Source organism: Macaca fascicularis, chromosome 15 (genome assembly GCF_037993035.2).
Source record: "Macaca fascicularis isolate 582-1 chromosome 15, T2T-MFA8v1.1".
Taxonomy (NCBI): domain Eukaryota; kingdom Metazoa; phylum Chordata; class Mammalia; order Primates; family Cercopithecidae; genus Macaca; species Macaca fascicularis.
Genome location: NC_088389.1, coordinates 112568039 through 112592041, shown reverse-complemented (window position 1 = coordinate 112592041; position 24003 = coordinate 112568039). Strand labels below are relative to the sequence as shown.

The following is a 24003-nucleotide window of genomic DNA, read 5'->3' as shown; positions in this document are numbered from 1 at the left end:
TGGCTCTACTGAAAAAAAAAAAAAAAAAAAAAAAAAAAGCCGGCATCATGGCATGTGCCTTTAATCCCAGCTATTCAGTAGGCTGAGGCAGGAGAATCACTTGAACCCAGTAGATGGAGGTTGCAGTGAGCCAGGAACATGCCACTGCACACCAGTCTGGGCAATTGAGCAAGACTCTGCTTCCAAAAACAGAGGTGTTTCTGATGATAACGTTTAGATGTTTTTGATGATAGCTTCTTGGGTGTGGCAGTTACTAAACAGGATTAGAGGTAGAGTCAATCCATCTCTAAGATGGAATGACAGAGGAATTAAGAGACCAGGTTATTGGGAAGCCTATCCACATGGATGATTGGACGCTCCGTGGATTCTCCACCTCCTTAAGTACTTTGCCTGGGCTTCATCCCAATTTTGTCCTTCTTAAGGCCTTCACGAAATCTGAATTATTTCTGCAATCCTAAGCTTCAGACACAACAGGGTCTGTGGCCTAAGCATGGACAGGAAAGGAGAAGGATGGTGATGGAGCTATAGTGGACATCTGTTTTGTTTTGTTTTGCTTTAGTTTTCACACCAAGCATTCACAAATTTTTCTGGAAAACCTACCTCAACTGCCCTCTAGAAAACTCACCTCATTTATTAGTCCCAGTCTGTATAAGTGGAGTTGCCTTCTCTTCAGGCCTCTAATATTTTAAGGGTATATATGTGCACACTCTTAGCCATAAGGAGCATTCTGTAAAGATTCATAGCCAGCCTCCAAATGTCTGTAACCCTCATGCATAGTCAAGGACTCACCTCTGGATCATGAGCTGCAGGTGTTCTATGTAATATCTATTATATTCCACTAAGCCCATGAAGATCATAGGGGATACCTCCACCCTGATAGGTGCACCATATACACTAAGGGGAAATCTTGCATGTTGCCATCAATGTGGCTAGAAAGAAGGCACAAAGATCAGCTTCCCTAAAGAGAGGGATGCCATGTTTGACAACATCCCTGCAGATACTGTTTTAGTCCTGAAACAATAGCCCCATGGACACTTCTGCCAAAATGGCATCTGTCAGCAGTGCCCTGGTAAACCTCAAGGGGGTAGTGCCTAGATCCAGATTGACAAAGGGTCCTGATATGGGCATGATGGGACATAAACCTTTTTCCACTACCATGGTCATCCTTTCCTAGCTTCACTTTTTTCTTACTTTCTCATTCATTATAAGGCATCTTTTCCTTACTCTCACCTATATTTTACCCTAGGAGGTAGGTGGTTGCCTGGTCAACATTCCTGTCACAAACAACTAGGTGATATTTTGCTCTGTAAAAAAGTCATCAATCCAGGCAGCATGGAGAAATACACAGGGAAGGGAACTACTTCCCCAAGTGACTTATTAGTAGAAAGACCTCAAAGTGAAGGTCAAAATGTGCTTCCCTAAATCATGAGGATGCCCTGCTTTTCAAATTCTTAAGCAGCATCCACAGTGTTCCTGACACCCTACCCCAAACAGCAATACCCCAAACACTACCACCAATTTATACGATCCTGTGGTCAGTGACAACTTTTTTAAAATACTGATTAAACCACTATTTCTGGAAAATGTGCCTGTCCTTGACCCTCTCTTCAGATATAGAAGGCCTGACTTCCTTATGGGTCTAAAGCACATGAAGCAGTGAATGGAGAGGAAGGTACAGGCTGCCATACGGCATCAGTAAGTCTCAAGCAAAGAAGTAGAAAAGAGCTCATCTCCTCAGACTTCATCAGGGAGAGAAGGGGCTTTTGGAGGCACATGATACTCTTTCCTCCACAAGAGCTCCAGGGGATTAGTCACCTTTTAAAAGTCAACTGAGGGACTCAGCAAGAGCTGAGCTAACTCTTACCTTTCCCTAACCACAAGCTTTGGTTACCCAAAACATTCCCCCCAACACAATACACATAAAAGACATCCTTCCTATTAGTACATTTATTGGGGAGAATCAAGATTCCCAACAAGGAGTGAATTATTTTGTGGGGGGAAATTTTCCTCCCTGGAAATGCTTCGGAAGCATTTTCTGTCCAGTTAGTAAAGGCACATCACTGAACACACTGCTATTAGCACTGGTAGGGAGGGCTGGACACACCAAGTTGACCTGATGCTGACAAATGGGGTTTGAATGTGGCATAGGCTTCCTGTGGGGCATGGATTGGGGATGCCTTTGACACAATATCTTCCCCTTAAATGCCTCAACTTTCTCAGGCTGTCTGTCCTTGTCTGTGTTCTGTCTAATCCTTGTAGGATGATTCTGGCCAACAAAGATAGCTTGTTGGCTGTAAGATTTGGTACATGTCACTTTGCAGGAGGGAGCCATGTAGTTGTGGGGATAGCCCTGGACAAGCTCTGCTGTGAACTGCACTTCTGGGTTGTGCTGAGCTTTCCCAAGCTCCACCGGGGAGGCAAGGGGCTCCTGGGGACAGGTGATATCTATCCCACGCTTATGCCCCAGCTTCTCTTCTAGGAACTCCCCAGTGTCTTTCCTAATTTTCTGAGCTTCAATACTTCCAGTAAAGCCAGCTCTGCTTTTAACTCGACCTTTATTCTGCACAGATGACGACAGGGAGCTATCCTTTGCCCGAGAAATTTCTTGATCTTCATATGTTATGCTGGGTTTATTAAACCGCTGCAAAAAGGTCTTCATCCACTTTCTGAAAAGGTTTTCAGGAGGAGGCTGTGTTTTCAAGGTTGGGGAAGATTTGCTCCCAAGCAACTCCCTTGATGTCTTGTTATGAATAACGTGGCTCTTTCTCCTGAATTGGGATGTCCCCAACCCTGCATCCCCTCCACCAACCTCTCCTCCCTTGGGTCTTAGAGGGCTCACTCTCTTTGTAGCTGGTGAAAAATTCTTAACTTGGCATTTCTGTAAGACATGCGTAGGGACACTGGGCTCCTGCTGCTGTGCCGCACAGATCCCTCTGTCCTCCAAGTGGACATGCAGCACCTGGGAAGTTTCCATGTCCCGACTTGAAATGCCCTGGGGATGAGTCAGTAAGTCCTTGGAACTCAAGTTATCTAAGGCAAGAGACATGTCAGTGAAATGGCTCTGAAGTTGGCTATCCTTCCTCTGGACCAACTTTAACTGACTCAGCATCTGATTTTTAAGATATGATGATTTAGGATCTTGGGGAACTGATACTCTTGGTGGGAAAATTTCAGTTTCATGAGATGTGCTTGTTTTCACATTTGTCACTGAGCAGCTTCCTGACTTGCTGGATGTCAAGTTGTTCCTAGTTTGTGATTGAAGAGCACAGCTCTCCTCTTCCTTGAACATCTCCTTCGACCCATTGGTGACAGGAAAGGTCTTTCTACTGCCCTGAAGCCTGTTAACATTATTACTGGCACTCTCTCTCTTATCCCTTGACTCACGGCCAACTCCAGCTTGCATTATGGGCAGCTCTGTGCTGGATCTACTGGCCGGTACAGTCTGTCTCTGACTGGCTTCGTCTATGATGCCGTGTGTGGGGGGCAGAAAAGTCTGTCTGCCATCCTCAGTTGTTGGGACACTTTCTGTAAGATCATTGTCAGTATCAGCGAATTCTCTTTTCAGGGTCTCATGCTTTTCTTGATCGACAGGTGAGGTGACCAGTTGAGGATGACCCAGGATGGAGAATGAGCTTGTGGTTTCTAATTTTTCTTCTTGAAAATCTGTAGTGCCTCTTCTAAGGGGCGTGGAGGCCCTATCTTTGGAATCTGTCTCTATCAGGTCATGATCAGTATCAGAAAATTGCCTTCCCAGAGTCTCTGATTTTTCTTTGCCAACAGATGAGGTGACAGGATGAGGACGATCAAGGACAGGGACTGAGCTTGTTGTTCCCAACTTTCCTCCTTGGAAAGTGCTTTGTCTATTAGACTTAGAGACCCCATCTTTGGAATCTCCCCGAGAAATAAAGCTGGCTGAGGAGGGAAGGTCGAAATGGGAAAAGGAATTCAAAAGGTCCTCTTTCAATTTGAAGATTTCTATGGATTCAAGGACCTTGCGGGGAAGGCCCCACAGCATTCTCATGCGGAAAGATTTAATATGGGCTTCCAACATCTTTTGTTTGTTGGAACCAAGGAAAGAAATCTCCTGGGATGTATCAACGCCGTGGTCCTCACTCACCAATGCTGCCATATTTCGATGTTTTATTTGGCTGTGGGATTCCTCAGCAAGAGACATTGTCTGCTTGACTGAATGCCATGAACTATGCACAGTCCCAGGCATTCGACCCTCATTGATTTCCTCAAATTTCTTGCTCAAATGTGCTGTCAGGGCATTTTCAAGTTGTTTCTGACCTAGGCTCTCCCCTGAATGATTCCCTGACAGATGCATCATATGAGTGTCCAGGTCTCTCTCAGAGTTAGACCTCAGATCCTCATCTGAAGATGTCTCTGGATCTTGCAACAGATGATTTTTTGGGCCATTCTCCTGGCTGCATCCCTGATAATTCCCCACATTCTCCAGGGAAAGCATATTTGAGCTCCTCTCATGCAAGGTTCTAGGGATGATTGATCCGAACTTCTTTAGAACATTGAGGCTCTGACCCTCAACTGAAGAGTGATGTAAGGGTCCATGAATGCTCTCTGACACAGATAGCTCTGAAATTTTGCTCTGAGGACGTAGTAATGACAGAGACTCATGGATTCTACGGGGCAGGCCCCATCTGCGCTGGATGAGCCTCTTTCGAATGTGTTGCTCTAGTTTCTTCCTTACCTCAGAGCTCAGTGGAAAATCTCCAGGAATTATAGAGATGGGAACATGGACCTTGAAGGACTTTCTGACCAATGCAAGATTGGGAGCTGGAGGACAAAAGTCTTCCTGGTATTTTTTAACCACAGAGGGTAAACCCCACACACTTTCCTGCACTTTCTGCAACACGTTACACTCCAGAAGATTAATTTCAGATGGCGTAAGAAACTGTGCCTCGTTCTGGGGTCTATGAAAACACACTCCACAGATCCTAATCAGGAATGGAGGACTAGGTAGTAGGACTGGGAGTGGAGATTGATGTTGAGCCTGGGACTGGACCTGAGTGAGATGTGGGGACTGACCTCGGGGCAGGGTTTGAGGCAAGGGTAGAGCTTGGGTATTAGGTAAGGACAGAGGTTGGGGAGAGGGAAGTACTGGAAATTTATGGAATATAGATGTATTTGTAATGCCATTGAAGAATACAAACATGGAGGAACGGCCACGTTGGACAAGAACAGTAGGATGCAGAGACTCGCTGTGCAGAGATGGGAGACCCCAGAAGAGCTGCACATATTTTTGCTCTAAATGGTCTTCAAAGCACTTAGAGTATGGGGGCTGCTGATGGATGTGCTGCCCCTCTAGTTTGCCTTTATTGGCCCCAAAAGGAAAGAATTCTACCATGTCATGCTTATCAGCAATTGAGGCTAACATTTTCCGTGAAGAATTTAGTTGGTAGTTTTGTCTAAGTTGTGTTGGGAAAGATCCTGATTTCTTTCCATTTTCTTTCCACATCAGGAAATCACACCTTTTTTTGACTTGTCTCTCCAGGAGTGCCAGAATGTCATGGCTGACAAAAGAGATGTTAACAGGCTGTATGACGTTGGCCACAGAGTGCCCCGCTAAAGAGGCCTCAGAAGAATGAAGGGTAAGAAGCTCCTTCATGAAATCAGATGGCACAAAATTGGAGGAAAAAGAGCCCTTGGCATGAGGCTGCCACCAGGAGAATTCTGAAGATGCAGGGCATGAATGGTCAATGCCTTTGATTATTGGGGCATAGGTGGATGTCTCACCAGAGCCACCTAGAGATAACATCTCTGCAAAAGGCTTCAAAATGGTGAGTCTTGATTTCGACTGAGTCACAGAGCAGTCTTCCAGTGGTAAAGCAGCTGAGATTGGTGGTTTGTTATGATGAGCACATGAATCAGTGGGATTCATGGCCTGGGAAATATCTTGGCATTGGGTGGAGTCAAGTGAAAAGATGGTGTTCAGACAGAAACTGGCCTCAGGTTGGAGACTGGGCTCCACTCTCTGAATGTGATGTGGTGGGAGAAGGGGAGAGGGAAGCTGTTGGGGTGGGGAATGGTCTACGGGGAACTTGGAATCCAGGGGAGAAACAGGCTGTGGTGGCGGAGGGTCCTTCAGTGGTGAGGGTGAAAACAAGTTAGCTAAGGACGTGATCAAGTCAGGTGAGAGAATTAACAGGGGAGGTGGAGAGAGCTTAGGCCGAGGAGACAATATTAGGTCTTCTGTAGGGATTGCTGAGGGGGTGGAAGACAGAGTGAATGATGACTCAGTCACAGAAGCTCCAGAAGGCAAAGGGGACACACAGGGAGCAGCATCTTTCAGGGACTCCCAAGACAGCAGTCGCTGGATATCAGCAGTTGCTCTGTTACACACCTGACAGAGGGGGTCTGGGCATAACAGTCGACGAAAGCAGGTGGTATCATGATGCTGGCCCAGGGGACCGCAGGAAACGGGAGGTCCAAAGCTGCAGCCAGAATCAGAACAAGGAAAGGAGGGTCTGTTAGCCTAGCAGGGGTGGGGCCCCCTGAATCCTGCTACCTGCTTCGCATTGCCCCCCACCCATGACCTCACCATATATGAGGTCATATGACCTCACTATAGCCTCTCCCCAAAGCATTCATTCACATACCCATTCCTATGGCTACCCACTCCCAAAACTACAGCAGGCTACAAGGAATCCCTAAAGTGAATAGAACATGCAAAAAGAAAAAAAAAGGAGGGGGTGGAACAGGACACAAGGGGAACGATTAATCACCTTTTCAGAATAGAAAGTAGCTTTCTTTCCTCTTCTGCTTCCCTCTGGAAATTTTTCCGGTCTGGGAAACCAGAAGAGTATGTTATATGCAATGAACGTAGTGGCACAGGGATCATACAGAAGTCACTCTGTGGAAGACCCTTGGAATATTAAACTCTGATAGCCCCAAGAATCAGTAGAAAAGGGCAAATAGTCATTGATAATTTTCACAAGTTCACGTGTGTATGTGGAATCATTAGTAAACTTTCACGTACATTACCCCATGTGATGCTCAAAAGCACCACGTGAAACACATCGGTGGTAACCTCTAGGAGGAATTCGAGCATCGAGGAAGTCAAAGTACTTATGCAAAGTTGTGAGACAGAAGCACTGACTCCAAGCCAACCAGTAGTCCTTCCTCAATATCTCAGTAGGCCGCCAGTTGGGCAGCACCCATTGGGCAGGTCCATCATTTTGTCATGCACATGAATGGGCAGAGCAGGGCCTATGAGTAGTGTCTCATGTCTGATTGCTTTCCCATGAACCTGTCTTCCGAGGGCTCTGTTTTCTGAGACTGTCTAGTAACTGACCTTCTAAGAAATTATGGGACTGAGTTCCTCATGAAAGAGACAGGAAGAGTCACCCTGAAGCTCAGATAAAGCAGGCTGACATTACCTTTAAATGTCACACTTTTCCTTCTCCTCCTGGCTCTGCCCTGATGCTGAGAACAAAAGAAAGATAATGACAGGCTACGACTCACTTGTCTCACACTCTATGAAGCTCATTCATTCATTCATTCATTATACAAGAATGATATGACTCTCTAATTAATAGAAATACATTCTTTTTATCAATTTTTAAAGGTGATAAAATATTTCCCATTTTCCCTTCTCTGAAAAGCTGAAAGATGATTTCTTCTGTGAGAGCCACACTTGATGTGCTGAGTTAGAAGTGCTCATCCAGGGCACAGACTCAGAGTCCAACAGTCACATCTGTGCTCCCTCACAGGACAAGTGTCCCAGAGACAGAGCTCTGGCCCCAGCCTCTGCTCAGAGACTCTCAGCATTACTTCCCTGTCAGCCCAACATGAAGGAAGGCTTTGTTGAATGACAGGTGACATGGGAATGTGACTCATGATCAAATTTCAGCAGAGACTGTTCCCCTTCAGAGAACCCATACTCTCTAAATAATCCCATCTGGGACCACAGAATTACTGTGTTTAGGATTTTATCCTGAAACTCTCCACCACAGCCAGATAGGTAGTCTATGAACTACAGATGGAAACCTTAGTCCACCTGAACCAATAAGTCTGCCCAACCTCTTCCACAGAAGAGTGAAGCTCTATCCTCTCTTCAGACTTCCCATGTAAGACATGTCTCTGAACCAACCAGACTTATTTAGAAGTGTGGGAATAGGATTGGGAAAAAACAACAGGGCATCTCTCTTGGGTGTTCACCCACAGTCCCTTACCTTTTGGATGTCATTATTTTTTTCGGTGGGTGACAAATACAGGGTCAATACCATGTAGAACAAGTACAGTATAAACAACCCCAACCCACTCAAGCAAATGAAGGTGGGGTCAATATCCAAGTAATGTGAGTCAGGGCTCAGCCCTGTCTCAATATAGCTGCTCAGAAAACAGAGGATATTCTCCATGATCTGAATAGCTCGGCTGCCTGAAGCAACTGAGCACTGAGGGTGCCCAGGCTTAACTATAAACCCAGGCCTGCATCACAGAGCATGGAAGAGTCACAGAGGGTTTCTGAGGGTGGAGGGAGCAACAAAAGGGGGGTGTGTCCACAGCCCCAACCCCACCAGCACAGCCGACTCTCCTGGGCTCTCTGGGTCCCTTTGCCCTATCCTGCCACTCCATTTCCCAAGTCCATCCTTTTTCATGTCATATATTTATCTTAGTGGAATTTTCAGTTTGTTCCAACAGTAAACCAGGCATTACCCAAGTCCCGCTTTACTGTTTGGAGCCCTTAACTTAGACCCCACCAAGTACACTCCCTTGAAAGCCTGAAATACTGTCTGGAATATTCGTTGTACCCAGGCATTGCCACTCTCAGGATCACATATGTCCTCAAATCCGTCTTATCTGCAGAATGTTTTTGCCTTACATAAACGCAGATATAAAACTTAAATTTCCTTTCTACTTACTTTGTTTTGTGAATGTCAAACATTACATTCTTTGTTTTGAAGTCAACCTTTACTATTTCCAATCAGAGAGACTGACTCAAACGATTAAAACTAATGTTCTCAAGGAAAAGAAGCTCACTGCCCAATTTGGGTTTTTCAGAAAAGAAGATTTTTATTGTAAATAAACCAACAAGGAGACAGGAGTCCAGCTCAGACCTGTCCCGTGTGCATTTCATGCAGTCATTTTATTAGAAAAGGTTTAGAGAATGGCCTCTGGACTTAATAGTTGGTTGGTGGAAGGAAAGGGGAGGTCTGAAAGTCCTCGGCATGCACAGTTTTGTTTAACACTGCCTCATGTATCACGTGTGCACATTCGTGGGGAGTTGGTTGAAACGTGGCAGAAATTGGGGCTGTGACGTTGGCCAGCTTGTTCTGTGTAAACTCCAGTTGGCCTTAATAGTTTTAATCCATTTTAGCCAGTTTTTAAATCTCAGAAGCAGGGAGAGTTTTGGCATTTTAGCAAGTTACTGTTGTTGTTGTTGTTGTTTGATCTGCTATCCTGTAAACTGATTAATTTCATTAGTCATTGGTTTCTTCAAGTCTCTGGGGCATGGTTTCACTAATAATGCATTATTTAACATCTACAAAATGAAAATAAGTGTACAATAAATGTATATCATTGAAACTTCGAGGGACCTTAGGGGTAAATTTAAAGAACTTATTTTTCTGAAGTTAGTGAAGTTTAAACTGTTCAAGCACTTTTGGAACATATTCTGTACACAAACACACATACACATCGACCTAAAAGGAAGAAGTTGATGGAAAATTATTATAAGTAGGGAGTTCATTTGGGTCAAGCTTGAGGATTGCAACCTGGGAACACAGATGCAAGTCAGCCTAAATATACACTCCAATTAGCTGTAAATACAAGTGGGTTTTTAAAGTTGAAAAAGGAAACAAGGAGTGGATTGATACAAAGTTGTAATCAGGAATTCTCATTGGTTTACAGAAGCAACATTGATTAGTGATTGCCTACACATTGTTAAGCTATAGGGGGTGGTTTGTAGTGTCAGGTGTGGCATTACTGGGTTACTATATAGCTCCATGTGGCAATAGCAAGCAGTTTCAAGAGATGAATGCATAGCTCAAGGAGGAGATACAGCTGTGATTTCTGTCTCATTTTAGTGTCTCTCTAGGCCTGATAATTTAAGAAGACTCACAGTCCTTAGATAAAAGTTATTTTCTTAACAAACACACCCACACACCAATCCTGTGACAAATCAATCAGTATCTTCAAATCCAGAATCAATTAGTTCCTCCTTTTATTTCAATCTCTTACTTGTCGTTTTGACACCATATTTTCTAACTCTACCTCAAACACAACAAGACGCAACTCTCTACATCAATTTGGTAACAAGTATGCAACTCCTTAAAGCAGGGATAGGTTACAGTGCCCTAAGCTATTGTATCTAAGAGACCAAAACAGATGCCCCTTTATCAACTAAGACAGACCCTAAGGTTAAGGAAACAAAGTTACCTGTGGTGGAGGATTCAGGGCCTGGATGGCATGGCAAATTTTCTAACTTTCTATAACTAAACTCCCTCTAACCAAACCAGTTATCAGCTCTGATTGGACAGAGGACCGGCCTTACAAACGTTCTTTTCTGATAAGTTACTAATATTACAGATTTCCAGTTTCTACCAGCTTATAGAGGCTGCACACAAACCGCCTGTGTCCTGAAGTTCATCTTATGATGTAAAGGGCCAAATTCTACCTCATTTTAGTGCTAAACCCCCACTCCAAAGTGAACATGGGATGTATGTTACATATGTTTACTCATTATGGTGTGCTCGGCACCTGCATAAATATGTACAGCTTTTCCCACAAACTTGTTGAATATGTATGAATATGAATATAAAACCCAACCTGTCCTTCCCCTATTCCAACAGAGAGCACCTTCAGTCCACACTGGATGCTTTCCCTTCCTGGCTTGCAAACTGATGAGAGCAATGAGGCTCTCCTTTCTACTATTTAGCCATCTTGGTGGTCTTTTGGATGATACTACTGATGCCATCAGCCTTTGGTAGCAGAGTGGGACCCAGGCGTGTCAAAGCCTTAGAGCAGAATGGAGTCTTAGGCAACCTCACCTGATTACACTGTGGGCCATGTAAATGTGATCTTTTCCTGAGTGCCTTGGCATCCAAAAATACTTGAGAACATCTGTTCTCTATTCTACATAATCACCTCTGCAAATGTCCAAATACCAACTACCTGTCATACTTTATTCAGGTGACTCTTGTCAGGTTTAAATGATCCAAATATCCCCCATCCCTGACCCATCTTCCTACGCATTCTTTTCTAAACTCTTTATCATGACAGCTGTCCTCTGAACTGGCTCTTAAATTCTCATGTCTTTCTTAAACTATTGTGAAAGAAAACAATTGTGCCATGAAAAGGACTCCATACTTGTATATTTGAGTCCTTGCAGATGAACTGTAACCTAGCCTAATAGTTAGACAAATTGAAAACCTAACTCAATAGTATGGACCTGTAACAATAGCTGAGTGTTGGCCAATCCCAGCGGCCCTACTTCAACCACTCATAGACTGCTGAATATTCAAACTGTGTTCAAATAAGGCAAAGGCAGAGTTGTAATCAATCTCACTCTTTCTGTACCGCACTTCTGATTCATGTACGTCATTTTGCCTTTTTGGTCCATAAATTGGTTCTAACCATGAGGCACCCCTGGAGTCTCTGTGAATCTGCTGTGATTCTGGGGGCTAACCAATTCGCAAATCTTTCATGCTCAGTTAAACTCCTTTAAACTTAATTTCTCTGAAATTTCTTTTAATACTATAGAGGTCCTTATTAGACACCCATGGGCCACCACTGTTACCCATGGGCCACCAGTGTTACTGATCTCTTTGGAAAGGTTAAGAGAGCCTTCAACTCAGGCCAGGTCTCCTTTCATTTATGCAGGAGCAGGTAACCTGCCTTGAGGATAAAATCTGCCAAGAGATGCCCCTTCCTCCTCTCTTTGATATGCAGCCTCAGCCAAGTTTTCATCTAATAAATATTTACTGCTGGAAGCTAGGAGACACAAGCCTCTGTAAGCCACGGGCTCTACCCTTCACCTCAAGTGCCTATTTTATCAATGAATGAAACCGAAGCCCAGAGAGGGTAAGTGACTTCTCTAAATCAGACAGTAGTAAATATCAGAGCCCTAATGAATAAATTCTCTACATTCATAATGCTTTTATTTTACACAAATTAATATGTAATTTCTTAAAGTAAAAAGTATACCCTAATATTAAAGTAGTTGGATGGTTAAGAATATTCATTTTGTCCGTTAAATGCTGACAAAATTGGGAAGGGAAAAGCTATTTTTGGTACTCTATCACCCATTAGATAACTTTTCCTTTCCACTCTTAGCATCAATGTCTTCATAGTTTTTTTCCGTAGCCCCCTCTTAAAATCTGTTTTCAAGAATTATATTACATACGACTTCCAGTAATGTATAAAATAAAAGTTTAAAATGCCATCCCTCCCAGGAAAACATTTCACATATTGTACATACATCTACCTCCAAGCCTTCTAATAAGCTCCTACCAAAGCATTTTAGGCAGCCTTTGGGAGGTGGCAGAGGTCACTTCTGGTAGGATGAGACTGTCTCACCATGGGCCCCATGACATCCTCCCAATTTACCTACATTGCCACCCCGAAGGCTGTTCTTGGGATTTCACACTGCACTTGGTTTTATTATTTCCAAGGAGGAATCTTTTCCAGAAGCTCTTAGAGTAATATGCTACCACTTGAGGATGCTCAGTATAGATAAACTATTCGTTTAGGACTTTCATATGTTCCCAATTTCCTAGGAAGTTTCCTCAATGCTCACACCCTCACATCCTGACCTCTGTCCCTGGGATAAGTCACTTGGAGGCAGCTGTTTTCAGGATGCCCAAAAGCCTGAAGCAGAACAGGTTCTGAGGCAAAATCCTCTATAATTATATTTTAAAACAGTAGGTCTATCCTGGCTCCTAGGGAGACCAAGGCAGGTGAGTCACCTGAGGTCAGGAGTTCAAGAGCAGCTTAGCCAACATGGTGAAACCCAGTCTCTACTAAAGATACAAAAACTTAACCGGGCATGGTGGCAGACACCTGTAATCCCAGTTACTTGGGAGGCTGAGGCAGGAGAATAGATTGAACCCAGAAGGGGAGGTTATAGTGAGATGACATTACACCACTATACTCCAGCCTGGGTGACAGAATGAGACTTTCTCTAAAAAAAAAATAATAGAACAGTAGTTATAAGATGTTATTCATACATTCACACAACAAATATATTTATTGAACTTTACTACATAGTATTCCTACTACTGTAAAAATATCAGTAAAAGAAGATATTGCCTTTGCCCTTGGACAGGTCATAGTCCGGGAAGTGAGACCTGCAAACAAGTATAATAAAATATGCTACAAAAAGCTGTAAAACAATCAAAGATAATACACAATGGGAAGATAGATAAAGAAGTAAAATTCTTCTGCCAGGAGGAAGGGAAAACAGGGTTCAGGGAATACTTCAGAGAGTTGATGCCAACTCTCTGATGTTGGGCCTTGTGACATATTAACAACTTCCTCCTCCTCCTCCTCCTCCTCCTCCTCCTCCTCATCTTCTTCTTTTTAATTGACTTTTATTTTTTACAGAGGTTTTATGTCAACAGGAAAAGTAAGTGGGAAACCTCCCACATACCATCTATCCCCACACAGGCACAGCCTCCCCAACTGTCAACATCCCATACTAGAGTGGTACATTTGTTACAATTGACGAACGTACAATTACACATCACTATTACCCAAAGTCCATAGTTTACATTAACAGTCACTCTTGATGTTGCACATTCTGTGGGTTTTGATAAATGTATAATGACACGTGTCCACTATTGTAATCTCATATAGAATAGTTCACTGCCCTAAAAATCCTCTGTGCTCTTTTTTCATCCCTCCCTCCCCACTAGCCCCTGACAACCATTGCCCTTTTTATTGCCTTCATAGTTTTGCCCATTTTCGAATGTCATACAGTTAGTATCATACAGCCTTTTCAGATTGTGTTCTTTCACTTAATAATACACATTTAGGTTTCCTCCTTTTTTGTGTTTTGCCAGTTTATTTCTTTTCAATGGCATATGATGTTCCATTTTTGGATATAAAAAAAAGTTTACTTACCTACTGAAAGACATTTCTGTTGCTTCTAATTTGGACAATTATGAATAAAGCTGCTATACAAACTTTCTTTTTAAAAAAGTTTTTATTGAAACATAATTTATTTACTATACAATCCACTCACCGAAAGTATACCACTCAACAGCTTTGAGCATATTCACAGTGTTGTGCATGCATCACCACAATCAATTTTAGAACATTTTCATTACCCCAAAAAGAAACTCTGCTTCACTTAGCCTTCACTCTTCAATATTTGCATTCCTCCCTATGTTACCAGTAATCTACTTTCTATCTCTATCTATTTTTCATTTCTAGACATTTCAACTAAATGGAATCATACAATATGTGGATTTTTGTGTCTGGCTTCTCACCGTGATGTTTTCAAAGTCCATTCATGTTGTAGCATGTATTAATACTTCATTTCTTTTTATGGACAAATGACACCCCATTGTATGGATATATCACATTTTGTTTATTCATTGATTTAGTTGGTGAACGTTTAAATTGTTTTCACTTTGGGGCTATAATGTTGCTGATACAGGAGTTAAGAAGAAATTACCTAGGCAAATAATAAGGGTATGGGAGTCCTCAGTAAATCTTTTCTTTTTAAAGAGAAGCAGCCCCAAATCATTTTCTAACAAGGAGCAGCCTGTAAATTCAAGCTACAGACATAGACAAGCAAGCTTGGAGCTTGCACAGATGAATGCTGGCAGGAACTAGGGGACTAGATATGTTCAAGATGGTGGCTCCATCTTCTTTTCTCTGTCAGCCACATGTACAGTAAGGAGCAGACAAGATGGCACCGATCAACTGGAAAGCCCATTTGCATAATAAGATTAGGTTGGGGCAACCAGCTTTACAACCTTGCTCGTACACTCTGTAAACATCATACCTGATTGAACCAATCTGTGAGCCCTGTGGAAGTCAGACACTGCCTCCTCAAACCTGACTATAAAATTTGGTGCATTCGCTGCCAGCCAGTCTTTTCCACTTGGAGACTCTTCTTGGTCTATAGAGAGAACTGTTTCTCTTATCTTCTGCCTATTAAACCTCTGCTCCTAAACTCCTCATGTGTGTCTGTGTTCTAAATTTTCCTGACACATGATGATGAATGCCAGGGCATATACCCCAGATAATGTAGCCCCTTCAAACTGGGGGCTCATGTCTGATACCAAGGTATAACCTTCATCGACATGGTGAGTAGAGGAGCAGACTCCGAGTCTGTCCTTTCATTTCGAGACTCTCGGCCTTCATTTTAGAACCAAATCAAACCAAATACTGGGCCCCCTTCAGCCATTTTAAAACAGTTAGCATGGCTGCCAGCCTTACAGGATTTAGCGGACAGGCTTACAGAGAAGAACACGGAGAATCCCCCCAGCATCCACGGGTGACTGATTCTCCACCTCCACAAGTTCTTCACCCTGAGCTTCATCCCAATTTTGTGCTTCTTAAAGCCTTCAAGAAATCTGAATTATTTCTGCAATCCCAAGCTTCAGACACTGCAGGGTCAGTAGCATAAGCATGGACAGGTAAACAGAAGGATGGTTGACTGAGCGAGCTGTAGTGGACATCTATTTTGATTTGTTTTGTTTTGCTTTTGTTTTGACACCAAGCATTCACAAATTTTTCTGGAAAACCTACCTGAAGTGACCTCTAGAAAGCTCACCTCATTTATTAGTCCCAGTCTGTATAAATGGAGTAGCCTTCTCTTCAGACCTCTAATATTTTAAGGGTGTATATGTGCACACTCTTAGCCATAAGGAGCATTCTGTAAAGATTCATAATGAGCCTCCAAATATCTCTAACCGTCATGCATAGTCAAGGACTCGCCTCTGGATCGTGAGCTGCAGGTGTTCTAGACAATATCTGTTATATTCCACTAAGCTCATGAAGATCATAAGTGACACGTCCATCCTGATAGATGCACCATATACACTAAGGGAAGATCTTGCATGTTGCCATCAACATGGCTAGAAAGAAGGCACAAAGATCACCTTCTCTAAAGAGAGGGATGCCGTGTTAACAACAGCCCTGCAGATACTGTTTTAGTCCTGAAACAACAGCCCCATGGACACTTCTGCCAAAATGGCATCTGTCAGCTTAGCAGTGCCCTGGTAAACCTCAAGGGGGTAGTGCCTAGATCCAGATTGACAAAGGGTCCTGATATGGGCATGATGGGACATAAACCTTTTTCCACTAGCATGACCATCCTTTCCTAGCTTCACTTTTTTCTTACTTTCTCATTCATTATAAGACATCTTTTCCTTACTCTCACCTATATTTTACCCTAGGAGGTAGGTGGTTGTCTGGTCAACATTCCTACCACTGATAGCTAGGTGATCTTTTTGCTCTGTGAAAATTTCATCAACCCAGGCAGCATGGAGAAATACACAGGGAAGGGAACTACTTCCCCAAGTGACTTATTAGTAGAAAGACCTCAACGTTGAGGTCAAAATGTGCTTCCCTAAATCATGAGGATGCCCTGCTTTTCAAATTCTTAAGCAGCATCCACAGTGTTCCTGACACCCTACCGCAACCAGCAATACCCCAAACACTACCACCAACTTACATAATGCTGTGGTCAGTGACGTTTTTTAAACAGTGATTAAACCCCTATTTCTGAAAAACATACCTGTCTTTGACCCTCTCTTCTGATATGCAAGGCCTGCCTTCCTACTGCTCTAAAGGACATGAAGCAGTGAATGGGGAGGAAGGTGCAGGCTGCCATACGGTATCAGTAAATCTCAAGCAAAGAGGTAGAAAAGAGCTCATCTCCTCAGACTTCATCAGGGAGAAAATGGACTTTTGGAGGCACGTGATACTCATTCCTCCACAAGAGCTCCAGAGGATTGGTCACCTTTTAAAAGTCAAATGAGGGAGTCAGTAAGAGCTGAACTAACGCCTACCTTTCCCTAACCACAAGCTTCGGTTGCCCAAAACCTATACCTCCTAACACAACACACAGAAAAGACACCAATCTTATTAGAACATTTATTAGGGAGAGTCAAGGTTCTCAACAAGCAGTGAATGATTTTGTGGGGGAAAATTTTCCTCCCTGGAAATGCTTCGGAAGCATTTTCTGTCCAGTTGGTAAAGGCACATCACTGAACACAGTGCTTTTAGCACTGGTTGGGACAGCTGGACACACCAGGGTGACATGACACCAACAAGTGGGGTTTGAATGTGGCATAGGCTTCCTGTGGGGCATGGATGGGGGATGGCTTTGACACAATATCTTCCCCTTAAATGCCTCAACTTTCTCGGGCTGTCTGTACTTGTCTATGATCTGTTTAATCATTATAGGATAATTCTGGCCAACAAAGATAGCTTGTTGGCTGCAAGATTTGGTACATGTCACTTTGCAGGAGGCAGCTGTGCAGTTGTGGGGATAGCCCTGGACAGGCTCTGCTCTGCCCTCCACATCTGGCCCGTGCTTAGCTTTCCCAAGTTCTACTGGGGAGGCAAGGGGCTCTTGGGGACAGGTGACATCTATCCCAGGCCTATGCCACAGCTTCTAGGAACTCCCCAGTGTCTTTCCTAATTTTCTGAGCTTCAGTAGTCCCAGTAAAAGCAGCTTTACTTGTAACTCGACCTCTATTCTGCACAGATGATGACAGGGAGCTATCCTTTGCCTGGGAACTTTCTTGATCTTCATATGTCATGCTGGGTTTATTAAACCACTGCAAAAAGGTCTTCATCCACTTTCTGAAAAGGTTTTCAGGAGGAGGCTGTGTTTTCAAGGTTAGGTAAGATTTGCTCCCAAGCAACTCCCTTGATGTCTTGTTATGAATAGCGTGGCTCTTTCTCCTGAGTTGGTGTAGTTGGGATGTCCTGAACCCTGCATCCCCTCCACCAACCTCTCCTCCCTTGGGTCTTAGAGGGCTCACTCTCTTTGTAACTGGTGAAAAATTCTTAACTTGGCATTTCTGTAAGACATGGGTAGGGACACTGGGCTCCTGCTGCTGTGCCGCACAGATCCCTCTGTCCTCCAAGTGGACATGCAGCACCTGGGAAGTTTCTGTGTCCCGACTTGAAATGCCCTGGGGATGAGTCAGTAAGTCCTTGGAACTCAAGTTATCTAAGGCAAGAGACATGTCAGTGAAATGACTCTGAAGTTGGCTATCCTTCCTCTGGACCAACTTTAACTGACTCAGCATCTGATTTTTAAGATATGACGATTTAGGATCTTGGGGAACTGATACTCTTGGTGGGAAAATTTCAGTTTCATGAGATGTGCTTGCTTTTACATTTGTCTCTTAGCAGCTTCCTGACTTGCTGGATGTCAAGTTGTTCCTATTTTGTGATTGAAGAGCACAGCTCTCCTCTTCCTTGCACATCTCCTTCGACCCATTGGTGACAGGATAGGTCTTTCTACTGCCCTGAAGCCTGTTAACATTACTGGCACTCTCTCTCTTATCCCTTGACTCACGGCCAACTCCAGCTTGCATTATGGGCAGCTCTGTGCTGCATCTACTGGCCAGTATAGTCTGTTTCTGACTGACTTCGTCTATGATGCTGTGTGCGGGGGGCAGAAAAGTCTGTCCGCCATCCTCAGTTGTTGGGACACTTTCTGTAAGATCATTGTCAGTATCAGCGAATTCTCTTCTCAGGGTCTCCTGCTTTTCTTGATAAATAGGTGAGGAGACCAGTTGAGGATGACCCAGGGTGGAGAATGAGCTGGTTGTTTCTAACTTTTCTCCTTGAAAATCTGTAGTACCTTTTCTAAGGGGCATGGAGGCCCCATCTTTGGAATCTGTCTCTATAAGGTCATGATCAGCATTAGTAAATTGTCTTCCTAGAGTCTCCGGTTTTTCTTTGCCAACAGGTGAGGTGACATGATGAGGATTATCGAGGACAGGGACTGAGCTTGTTGTTCCGAACTTTCCTCCTTGGAAGGTGCTTTGTCTATTAGAGTTAGAGACCCCATCTTTGGTATCTCCCCGAGAAATGAAGGTGGCTGAGGAGGGAAAATTGAAATGGGAAAAGGAATTGGAAAGGTCCTTTTTCAATTTGAAGATTTCTATGTATTCCAGGACCTTGTGGGGAATGCCCCACAGCATCTTCCTGTGGGAAGATTTAATATGAGTTTCAAACGTCTTTTGTTTGTTGGAGCTAAGGAAAGAAATCTCCTGGGAAGTATCAACGCCGTGGTCCTCACTCACCAATGCTGCCAAATTTCGATGTTTTATTTGGCTGTGGGATTCCTCAGCAAGAGACATTGTCTGCTTAACTGAATGCCATGAACTATGCACAGTCCCAGGCATTCGACCCTCATTGATTTCCTCAAATTTCTTGCTCAAATGTACTGTCAGGGCATTTTCAAGTTGTTTCTGACCTAAGCTCTCCCCACACACTTTCCTGCACTTTCTGCAACACATTACACTCCAGAATATTAATTTCAGATGGCGTAAGAGACCGTGCCTCATTCTGGGGTCTATGAAAACACACTCCACAGATCCTAATCAGGAATGGAGAACTAGGTAGTAGGGCTGGGAGTAGAGATTGATGTTGATTGTGGGACTGGACCTGAGTGAGATGTGGGGACTGACCTTGGGGCAGGGTTTGAGGCAAGGGCAGAGCTTGGGTATTAGGCAAGGACAGAGGTTGGGGAGGGGGAAGTACTGAAAATTTATGGAATATAGATGTATTTGTAATGCCATTGAAGATTACAAACATGGAGGAATGGCCATGTTTGACAAGAACAGTAGGGTGAAGAGACTCGCTGTGCAGAGATGGGAGACCCCAGAAGAGCTGCACATATTTTTGTTCTAAATGGTCTTCAAAGCACTTAGAGTATGGGGGCTGCTGATGGATGTGCTGCCCCTCTAGTTTGCCTTTACTGGCCCAAAAAGTAAGGGAGGCTGCCAAGTCATGCTTATCAGCAATTGAGGCTAACATTTTCCGTGAAGACTTTAGCTGGTAGTTTGGCCTAAGTTGTGTTGGAAAAGATCCTGCTTTGTTTTCATTTTCTTTCCACATCAGAAGATCACACCTTTTTTTGACTGTCTCTCCAAGAGTGCCAGAATGTCATGACTGACAAAGGAGATGTTAACAGGCTGTATGACGTTGGCCACAGAGTGCCCCGCTAAAGAGGCCTCAGAAGAATGAAGGGTAAGAAGCTCCTCCATGAAATCAGATGGCACAAAATTGGAGGAAAAAGAGCCCTTGGCATGAGGATGCCACCAGGAGAATTCTGAAGATGCAGGGCATGAATGGTCAATGCCTTTGATTGTTGGGGCATAGGTGGATGTCCCACCAGAGCCACCAAGAGATAACATCTCCAGAAAAGGCTTCAAGATGGTGAGTCTTGATTTCAACGAAGTCACAGTGCAGTCTTCCGATGGTAAAGCAGATGGGATTGGTGGTTTGTGATGATAAGCACGCAAATCAGTGGGATTCATGGCCTGGGAAATATCTTGGCATATGGTGGAGTCAAGTGAAAAGGTGGGGTTCAGAGACATACTGGCCACAGGATAGAGATTGGGCTCCGCTCTCTGAATGTGATGTTGTGGGAGAAGGGGAAAGGGAAGCTCTTCGAGTGGGGAATGGTCTACGGGGAACTTGGAATCCAGGGGAGAAACAGGCTATGGTGGCAGAGGGTCCCTCAGTGGTGAGGGTGAAAACAAGTTAGCTAAGGAGGTGATCAAGTCAGGTGAGAGAATTAACTGGGGCAGTGGAGAAGGCTTAGGCCGAGGGGACAGTATTACATCTTCTGGAGGGGTTGCTGAGGGGGTGGAAGAGAGAGTGAACGATGACTCAGTTGCAGAAGCTGCAGAAGTCAAAGGAGACACAGAAGGAGCAGCATCTTTCAGGGACTCCCAAGACAGCAGTCGCTGGATATCAGCAGTTGCTCTGTTACACACCTGACAGACAGGGTCTGGGCATAACAGTCGACGAAAGCGGGTGGTATCATGATGCTGGCCCAGGGGACCGCAGGAAACAGGAGGTCCAAAGCTGCAGCCAGAACCAGAACAAGGAAAGGAGGGTCTATTATCCTGGCAGGGGTGGGGCCCCCTGAATCCTGCTGCCCACTTCACATTGCCCCCCTCCCATGACCTTACCATATATGAGGTCATATGACCTCACTATAGCCTCTCCACAAGCATTCATTCACATACCCGTTCCTATGGCTACCCACTCCCAAAACTACAGCAGGCTACAAGGAATCCCTGAAATGAGTAAAACATGCTAAAAATAAAAAATAAAATAAAAAAATAAAATAAAAAGAGGGGGTAGGAACAGGACAGAAGGAGAGTGATTAATCACCTTTTCAGAATAGAAAGTAGCTTCCTTTCCTCTTCTACTTCCCTCTGGAAACTTTTGCCGTCTGGGAAAACAGAACAATATATTATATGCAATGAACGTAGAGGCACAGGAATCATACAGAAGTCACTCTGTGGAAGACCCTTGGGATATTAAACTCTGATAGCCCCAAGAATCAGTAGGAAAAGGCAAATAGTTATTGATAATATTCACAAGTTCTCATCTGTATTTGGCATCATTAGTAAAGTCCTTTCATATACATTACCCCATGTGATGCTCAAAACCACCACATGAAACACAGACATCAGTGGTTACCTCCAGGAGGAATCTGAGCATCAAGTAAGATAAGTACTTTTGCAAAGCTGTGAGACAGAAACTGTGTCTCCAAGCCAACCAGTAGTCCTTCCTCAATATCGCAGTTGGCCACCAATTGGGTAACACCCATTACTCAGGTCCATCACTCCATCATGCTCATGAATGGGCAGAGCAGGGACTATGAGTAGTGTCTCGTGTCTGATTGCTTCCCATGAGCCTGTCTTCTGAGGGCGTTTTCTGAAACTATCTAGTAACTGACATTCTAAGAAATCATGGGACTGACTCCTCATGAAAGAGACAGGAAGGGTCACCCTGAAGCTCAGATAGAGCAGCCTGGCATTACCTTTTAATGTTCCACCTTTCCTTCTCCTCCTGGGTCTGCCCTGATGCTGAGAACAAAAGAAAGATAATGACAGACTGGGACACACTTCTCTCACACTCTATGAAGCTCATTCATTTATTTATTCATTATACAAGAATTATATGACACTATAATTAATAGAAATATGATCCTGTTGTCAATATTTGAAGGTGATAAAATATTTCCTGTTTTTCCGTCTCTGAAAAGCTGAAAGAGGATTTCTTCTGTGAGAGCCACACTTGATGTGCTGAGTTAGAAGTCCTCATCCAGGCCACAGTCTCAGAGTCCAACAGTCACATCTGTGCTCCCTCACAGGACAAGTGTCCCAGAGACAGACCTCTGGCTCCAGCCTCTGCTCAGAGACTCTCAGCATTACTTCCCTGTCAGCCCAACATGAAGGAAGGCTTTGTTGAATGACAGGTGACATGGGAATGTGACTCATGATCAAATTTCAGCAGAGACTGTTCTCCTTCAGAGAGCCCATACTCTCTAAATAATCCCATCTGGGACCACAGAATTACTGTGTTTAGGATTTTATCCTGGAACTCTCCACCACAGCCAGATAGGTAGTCTATGAGCTACAGATGGAAACCTTAGTCCACCTGAACCAATAAGTCTGCCCAACCTCTTCCACAGAAGAGTGAAGCTCTATCCTCTCTTCAGACTTCCCATGTAAGACATGTGCCTGAACCAACCAGACTTATTTAGAAGTGTGGGAATAGGATTGGGAAACAACAACAGGGCATCTCTCTTGGGTGTTCACCCACAGTTCCTTACCTTTTGGATGTCATTATTTTTTTCACTGGGTGACGAATGCAGGATCAATACCACATAGAACAAGTACAGTATAAACAACCCCAACCCACTCAAGCAAATGAAGTTGGGGTCAATATCCAAGTAATGTGAGTCAGGGCTCAACCCTGTCTCAATATAGCTGTTCAGAAAACAGAGGATATTCTCCATGGTCTGAATAGCTCGGCTGCCTGAAGCAACTGAGCACTGAGGGTGCCCAGGCTTAACTATAAACCCAGGCCTGCATCACAGAGCATGGAAGAGTCACAGAGGGTTTCTGAGGGTGGAGGGAGCAACAAAAGGGGGGTGTGTCCACAGCCCCAACCCCACCAGCACAGCCGACTCTCCTGGGTTCTCTGGGTCCCTTTGCCCTATCCTGCCACTCCATTTCCCAAGTCCATCCTTTTTCATGTCATATATTTATCTTAGTGGAATTTTCAGTTTGTTCCAACAGTAAACCAGGCATTACCCAAGTCTTGCTTTACTGTTTGGAGCCCTTAACTTGGACCCCACCAAGTACACTCCCTTGAAAGCCTGAAATACTGTCTGGAATATTTGTTGTACCCAGGCTTTGCTACTCTCAGGATCACATATGTCCTCAAATCCATCTTATCTACACAATATTTTTGCCTTACATAAATGCAGATATAAAACTTAAATTTGCTTTATATTTATTTTGTTTGGTGAATGTTGAACATTACTTTTTTTTTAAGTCAGTTTTTACAATTTCCAATCAGAGGGACTGTCTCAAATGATTAAGACTAATGTTAGCAAGCCGGGCGCGGTGGCTCAAGCCTGTAATCCCAGCACTTTGGGAGGCCGAGACGGGCGGATCATGAGGTCAGGAGATCGAGACCATCCTGGCTAACCCGGTGAAACCCCGTCTCTACTAAAAAATACAAAAAAAAAAACTAGCCAGGCGAGGTGGCGGGCGCCTGTAGTCCCAGCTGCTCGGGAGGCTGAGGCAGGAGAATGGCGTAAACCCGGGAGGCAGAGCTTGCAGTGAGCTGAGATCCGGCCACTGCACTCCAGCCTAGGCGACAGTACCAGACTCCGTCTCAAAAAAAAAAAAAAAAAAAAAAAAAAGACTAATGTTAGCAAGGAAAAGAAGCTCACAGCCCCATTTGGTTTTTGAGAAAAGAAGTTTTTTATTGTAAATTAACCAACAAGGAGACAGGAGTCCAGCTCAAATA

The 24003-nt window shown here is 44.0% G+C and overlaps 2 protein-coding genes across 3 annotated transcripts; both read right to left on the bottom strand.

The window, feature by feature from the left end:
* Positions 1 to 1936: 1936 nt before the first annotated feature.
* LOC102146462 (spermatogenesis-associated protein 31D1) lies at positions 1937 to 8409 on the bottom strand. Of its 2 annotated transcripts, none has more exons than XM_005582007.4 (4): positions 8193 to 8409; positions 7398 to 7443; positions 6744 to 6804; positions 1937 to 6452 (listed from the first exon to the last, which is right to left on the bottom strand). In XM_005582007.4, the coding sequence occupies exons 1-4, from the start codon at positions 8376 to 8378 to the stop codon at positions 1985 to 1987; spliced, it is 4761 nt and encodes a 1586-aa protein (XP_005582064.3). In that variant the 5' UTR covers positions 8379 to 8409; the 3' UTR covers positions 1937 to 1984. The 2 variants fall into 2 exon arrangements, with proteins under 2 accessions (XP_005582064.3, XP_045228500.2); XM_045372565.2 differs by having other exon boundaries at positions 6744 to 6814; positions 7399 to 7443; positions 8193 to 8378.
* An 8683-nt stretch (positions 8410 to 17092) lies between these two features.
* Positions 17093 to 22981, bottom strand: LOC102114783 (spermatogenesis-associated protein 31D1-like). Its single transcript, XM_015437323.3, is given in 7 exon segments — positions 17093 to 17594; positions 17596 to 19420; positions 19422 to 20081; positions 20084 to 21033; positions 21346 to 21414; positions 22000 to 22046; positions 22796 to 22981. Coding segments are annotated over 7 exon segments (4239 nt in total).
* Positions 22982 to 24003: the final 1022 nt, after the last annotated feature.